General features: G+C 37.9%; 1 protein-coding gene across 1 annotated transcript; it reads right to left on the reverse strand.

The window, feature by feature from the left end:
* Positions 1 to 369: 369 nt before the first annotated feature.
* Positions 370 to 2,382, reverse strand: LOC140966811 (bZIP transcription factor 60-like). The gene is made up of 3 exons (XM_073427079.1): positions 1,855 to 2,382; positions 1,371 to 1,594; positions 370 to 853 (listed from the first exon to the last, which is right to left on the reverse strand). Exons 1-3 carry the CDS (start codon positions 2,271 to 2,273, stop codon positions 552 to 554), a joined length of 945 nt encoding a protein of 314 aa, XP_073283180.1. The 5' UTR covers positions 2,274 to 2,382; the 3' UTR covers positions 370 to 551.
* Between the last annotated feature and the right edge of the window lie 4,752 nt (positions 2,383 to 7,134).

The following is a 7,134-nucleotide window of genomic DNA, read 5'->3' on the forward strand; positions in this document are numbered from 1 at the left end:
AAATTCAAAATCGAGGTAATCGAGTTGATTGGATTTGGGTTGAGAGTTTTCGGGTTGGCTCGAGTTCGAATTGAGTTTTGGTTGAATAATTTTTGAATTAACCCGACACAACCCTCCCAAATTAATACCTTTAGTTCAGGCCAAATCAAACCAGATTTGGTTGTTGACTATCAATATATTTGATTTGTTTTACTAATTAATAAAACCAATATATTTGACTTGGTTCGAGGTTTTATGGGTTGAAGGGTAAAGGCAGCATGTCCCTAACTTCAACAAACAACCAATTAACACATTATGTTTTCAAGGGCAGCAAAACCACCTGTTCGGACTGTGTCAACTAAAGATTCATACCAACATTTGACAGAGACATGGGCTCGAATCACTGGAGCATATTTAAAAACCAAAAAGGAACAGCATACTACTGAAAAACACAGGCCGAATACCTGTTTCCTGACGTACCCACACAATAAATAATTATTCGTTTAAGTTTTTTTTAGCTACATCTACAACAAGAAAAGATGGGAATAGCGGGGGGAAGAGGTGGTGGTTAATTAACTAATTAATGAAAATAGAGGAATTCTAGGAGTCTTGGATAGAAGGCCACTGCTGGATTCTATGATCCTTAACCGCATCCTTGATCTTGAAGCTTTGCATCTTTTGCCCATCATAAATAAATCAAAGGAATGGATTTTACGAGCCTCCATCTCCACTTTTCTTGTTGCCTCGCTTTCCCACTGTTCGCCGCCCACGTCTTCGCGAAGAGCCACTTCCAGATTTGTCAGGAACTGGCTGCCCAGAATTAGAAGGTATATGATGCCCATGAACCCAAGCAGGGAATCCAACAGCAGGGATTCTGTAGAATTCACCATTCGAAGTTAAACATCACCACCATGACAAGAGGCTCGATAAAGACATGAAATTTAACAAAGGGGTGATATGAGCAGATAAGTGATCAAGAGCAAATCCATTTAACAGAATGAAAATATAAATTTGTAGAAAAATTAACTAATTGAATTAAGGCAATGCAGCACCACCTGGCAAGAAATAGTTCAATACATAAGCGACACACCTATATGGTTTATTATAGGATCAAACTATGCATTGGTATTACAGAATGGGCTTGTTGTGACAAGCAAATATGGTACAATTCTCGCAGTGCTTTAGGAATCGGAGCAATGAATCACAAGTTTAAAGAAAGAGAAAAATAAATACGAATTTTACCCGATTCAGGCAAAGAGCAAGATAAACTGCAAACATAAATTAATAATTTTAACACAAAACCAGAGCATGTCATCACGAGAAACAAGAATGTTCTATCAATATCATAGTATAACTTGGAGAATCACAGAGTGGGAATTCGAAGTCCTCACCCAACAAGAGCACAGCAGACTCCTGCTTGTTCATGGAAGCATCGAATGCCTTACTATCGTGCAAAGAAAGCCGTAATGCGTGATTCTCGGCAAGAGACCATTGAAGCAAAGTCCCAAGCCTCTTGCATTCTGCTTCATAGTACTTACTTTTCAATTCAAGATCCCTCAGGTACATCTTCTTTCTTTCCCGTGATCTCACTGCCGCATCCCTGTTCCTGATCTGCCTACAATTCATAACCCAACTTTAGAGATTGCAATACAACAAATTTCACTCCAGTATATATAGTGATGGAGCTCAGGAAACACTAGCCACTTCAAAGAAAAAGGTTAGATGAAGCCAAGAAACACGAAGAATACAAACATGAACCCGTTTAATTCATAAATATGGCACCTAAACCAACATTAATCAAGGAAACAAAAAAATCTAAATCAAAAAAATGAAGGAGAGGCAAACATGTTCAGGCTGGCAAAAAAAAAGTAACACCTTTTGCGTTTTTTATCGACGGGATCATCAGTTTCTCCGGCATCACCACCTTTACCCTCATTGATCTGATGGGAGGTATCTTCTACTTCTTCTTGATCCTCATCCACCACTGAGTCAGGGCTCGCGGACGAATCCTTAGAGAGATCCGACCCTAACCAGGGCCCATCAGGCGAATTCAAAAGCAAGTCCGAGAAAAACTCATTGGTCAAAGAATCATGGTGTTCTTCCACTGATTTATCGGGATTGGACTCGTCATTCATAAGGTATCGCTCGATGTCGTCGATCGAAAAATAAGAATCCATACCATCTGCGGCGGCGGCCGCATCATCAAACAAATCGAAACACAACTCATCTGGGACGTTATCTAACAAACTTTCCCCATCAAGCGCCCCTTTATCTGTAACTCCAGTCTCGATCATAGCCGCCGAAGAAAAAATAATGCAAAATAAAGCATTTGAACATGAACTGAATTTAGGGGGTGGTTTTTATAGACGAAGCGGATCCTTGGGCAATTTCCCGGTCGTTTCCACTAGCTGCCCTGTTAAGGACAGGAGGAGGGATTCTGAGCCGTAGATCTTTGAAAAATTGGACCACATGCTCCGTAATGTACATGATAATTTTCTTTCCTCAAAACACATCACTCAACTAATCAGCATTCAGAATTATCGGACAGGCTACTCCAGGGAATACTATGCTGCATCACGCGGTACTACCAATTATTATTATTTTTTGTATTTTTATTAGAGATCTATAAATTATTATTTTCTCTTCAAAATCAATCCTATTATTATTATGATTCTCAATACTATATAAAATCCCGACGACCAAGAGATGATTAATTTTCCAATATAAATATAAGGAGAATGTTATTTACATTTTATATAAATAGAAGATCAGTGAAGACATATGAATAACAAGAGTGTGTGAAGAAGAAGGACATGCTTAAAGTTTTATCAGCTTACTAGAAGCAATCAGCCCAGTTGTAAGAGAACACTTCAACGTGTTATCAGCTTAGTATAGAAGTCCTTTTCTCTCAGTGTGTGAGAACACCTTCCCGTTGTATTCATTGTTCAATTCTCACACACACACCACCACTCACAAATACAGAGACTTGAGCTTATAAAATAGCTGAGTGGGTCTTGCACAAAGACGTAAAACTTGTGTTTGTAGTCTTTGACCCACAGAAGTTAAACAAGTGTTGGCTGAAAGGTGCTACCTTCAGTCTAGGCTAGGAGTTAAGTTGGGTAGTAGTGTAAGTCCTAAGCTGAGTGGGTTTGTACAAGAAGTTGTATACATCAAAGCCTTCTAGTGAATCATACCCGAGGGAGTAGAAAGGGTGACGTAGGAGCAGTTGAAGTCTTCGAACATCCATAAACATATATTGTGTACTTAACTTTCGTTTTAAAACTGATTTGATCAGTTCTAGCAGTTATCAGTTCAGTTCTTACCATAACTGAACTGATATATGAAAGAACTGATTTCCTTTACTACAGTTAATCAGTTTACACAAGTTAAATTGCTTTCAAATTAGTCAGCTTTCTTAATGAAGGATTACTTCGAGTATTTTCCGCTTGGTTTAATACCAAACTCGATTTAATTCATCGGTGTTTACATTCTTAGAACACGAGCTATTGAAGCTCATGGAGAATATTGAGTTTGAAGTACCTTCGCAAGTGCCCGAACCGATCCTTTAAAGTGTTTATCACTTATGGAGTGGAATAATCCCCAGTTATGGTTGTACACCATTAGTCTTTGACCAAGAACAACATGAATGCTCTGCGTACTAGCATGCACTTTGATCCATTTACCGACTCCATTGAGGGTTATCAGTTAACGAGGTTGGGTGTATTTTTGAAATACGTTGGAGCCAATGCATTGTAGTCGAGGATTCACCGCTCGCTTAAGAGTGAAGATATCCTATGTGATTTGATGAGTTAATAGTTCAAGAGTCTCTGGCCAGAGTAAGAAATGTGCTTTAAGGAAAGATGTGTCCATAGTTGCATATACTATGTTATTTTTTTTACTTAACGATACATCACATCGTTATCAAATTCATTTGCAACTCTCGATATACTAATGGTTGCAGATTCAATCGAGTTATATGACTTGAAGGAAGTGTATTGTACGCTAATCATAAATTAAGGTTCTTTCTAGAACGATCAGTGATACCTAGATGATCATGCCGTGATGCTAAACGCTCTTACCATGATCAGATGTGTATAATCGGACTTGAGTTCTGACGTTCTTGATTAAGATATTGATGAAAAGAATGAAGCTAATTACAGTAAGCTTGAATAAGAACAAATATTTCTATTAATTACATGAAATTGCAAACCCACGTCTAGTTGTTTTCATGAACTATTGAAGATTACACAAGTATCGGATTATGTGTTCCCGTGGAGATAGTCTAGTTCAAGGAGTTGAATTTAGCAACTGTAGTTTGATGAAAGTCAAATAGATTCTTGCAAACACTATCAGTGATACCTAGAAGATCATGAGGTTTATTTGGATTCAAAGTTGATATGCATCCATTTTCAAATATCTTGGATATTCTATTAACATGAGTATGATTTTATGGGAACAAAGTGAAATTTTGACCTCGACTATTTCCACTCATTTTCACAATCATTTTGGTTCACTACTCGCATATTTTCACCAACTTTTTCTGAAACGACCTCGATTTTTTTTTCTAATCATTAATCATAAATTCTAAAATACTAAATAAAATAACCTTACTATTTCTAACAATCATAATAATTTAACAATTTAAATCTCAAGTGCATAAAGTAAATCCTAAATCATCACCTAACCAAAACTTCCTAAATTCACCTTTAAAAAGATCAACTAACAATAAAAATAAGGCATAAAAATATCTCTAATAAAATCATTAACATAATATTTAAATCATTTATCTAACAAGCTAGTGCGGAAACATAAAGACCCTCAGATGTGTACTGCTGCTGTAACGTCCCGAAAATTTGAATGTCCACGTGAACCACATGCATGCAAGTTATTAAATTTCTTTGGTATTTTATTAAATTGTTTTAAATCTTTAAATGCATGTTTATTTCATTAATTTGTGTTTTAATTCATGCTTTATTTAAAGTTCATGCAATCTAGGATTTTATTAAAATTATGGATTTAAATTATTTTATGTATTTTATGCGTAATTCATGCATGATATGATTTAATTCGTGAAATTTTAGAAATTCATGTATTAGGGTTTTCTAATTGCATTTTACGTTCGAACGAGTAACGGAGACCCGAGAATTATCAAGAAAATTATTTTTATTACGTGACTAATTTTTATTAATTATTATAAGATGTTTTAAAGGTATTTTTCAAGAAATGGGCTTTGTTGGATATTTTTATCCGTCAGAGCATATTTTTAACGGTACGTAAATTTTATCGATTCGGGGGACTTTTTGAGGGTTCGGCTAATATTTTCAAAAGCTTTCCAACACGAAATATTTTTCGAGAGTGTGTTTGGACTTAATGGGCCTACTTTTAAGCTAAATAGACCCCAACCCATTTTAATATCTTTTAAAATAAAATTTAGGCCCATAATCTTTTGTTTAACTAATTAAATATTATGCCAAACCTAACCCTAAACCTAAATACCACTAAACAGCCGCCCACCCCCTCCTCTCACAATCCTCCCCGTGAGCTGCATCAGCAAGGAGACGGTTTCCTCTTGTCCTTTGAGATCAAGCCTTCCCCGTGTCTCGGCCGTGACTCTTCTACCATTTGTTCACACAAAAATCAGCAGGCACGCATTGTACTTTCGTTTTTGCATCACATACGCTGTATACATGTTTTTAGATGTTTATTTGTGTGTAAAAATCTCGATCCAACACCATGCATGGAGATCGAATGATTTGGGTTGCATTTCTTCATTTTTTCGATCAACAACTCATGTTTTGTTTTATGATGTTCAAGGGAGTGCGTGTTGGGTTGTTTAGGGATAGAACATGTTGGGATTTATGGTGTCAAGGGGCTGGTGGTATGTAGGAGCTGCCATCGGGGAGAAACCGTGCGCTTGTCTCGACTTTTCACTTTGGGGTTGGTGGTGTCGAGAGGTTAGAGGTAGGCGGTGGTGCAAGGGCTGTCGCCAAGCCTCGGACCAGACCCTGGTGGGTCTGAGTCGTTGCCTTGGATGGCCCGAACACTACTGGGCATGGTGTGGTAGCCGATCGAGTGAGCTTTATGAAGTTCTGTCTCGGGTGGGCTCGTTCTATCGTTTTTTTTAGTGGCTGCGCTTCATGGCTTTCATGGGGCTGTAGCCGGGAGTTCTTTGGGTCCAGGAGGGTGTTGAAGTGGGATAGGAGGGTTTGAGTTGGGGCTGGATTAGTTGGGCGTGGCTGGAGCGTAAGAATGGGACCGAAATGTTAAGAAATGGGGAACATGTGCTAGTGTATGATAAATGGAGGTGGACCGAGATCTTCATTCACTTGCTGGACCAGAAGCCGTGGGTTTAAGGGTCTGAGATTAAGATTGTAGGACCATTGTAGTGTTTTTAAAGTATGGTAAAAATTTGGGAAAGTTTTGGTTAAGTTTCGAGTCGATTCGGGTTAAAACCGGGACTCCGGTCCAAATTTTAAAACGAATCGGTTAAGTTTGGTATTGGGCTGGAGATTACGTCTAGGAACGCTTTTAAATATGTTTCGGGATATGTTAAGGAATTTGGTAAGCTTCGGGTCAATTTTAGAGGTCCAGGGTTGAAACGATAATTTTTGGGTTTCCAGGGGCAAAATGGTCATTTTGCACCCGGGGTGAGATTTTGGTCAAGTCAGCGCCCTGAGCACAAATCATGATATTTTTAAATGTTCAAGCATCACGTTTACGATTTTTACGCTATTATAATAATTATGGTGCATGCTTGGTTTAAAGGAATTAAGAGAGAAAAAGTAAGAAAGTGAAGAGCACTCCGTCTCCACCGCGCCGCGTCGTTATTTCGTTTGTTTTCTGTCAAAACAAACCAAGGTATGTTTATATCTTCTTTCACTCTTCAATCAAGCCATATATGTATTTTTAAATATCGCAAGTACATGATTTTATTGCAAGAAGATCGAAATTGTTCATATTTAATTATGTTAGTTAATTATATTACGTGCAAATATTCATTTTGAGATTTATGCGATATTGCTTGTGGTCACTTTACTATCATGCTTAAGTCCGGTCGCCAGTTACCGGCCCGGTCGCCAGTTACCGGTCAGTTCAGTTGTTTCACCCAGTATACTGTGGCAGTAGTCTGATCAGACATACATTATTAAGTCCGGT

This window comes from Primulina huaijiensis, chromosome 2 (genome assembly GCF_012295235.1).
Source record: "Primulina huaijiensis isolate GDHJ02 chromosome 2, ASM1229523v2, whole genome shotgun sequence".
NCBI lineage: Eukaryota > Viridiplantae > Streptophyta > Magnoliopsida > Lamiales > Gesneriaceae > Primulina > Primulina huaijiensis.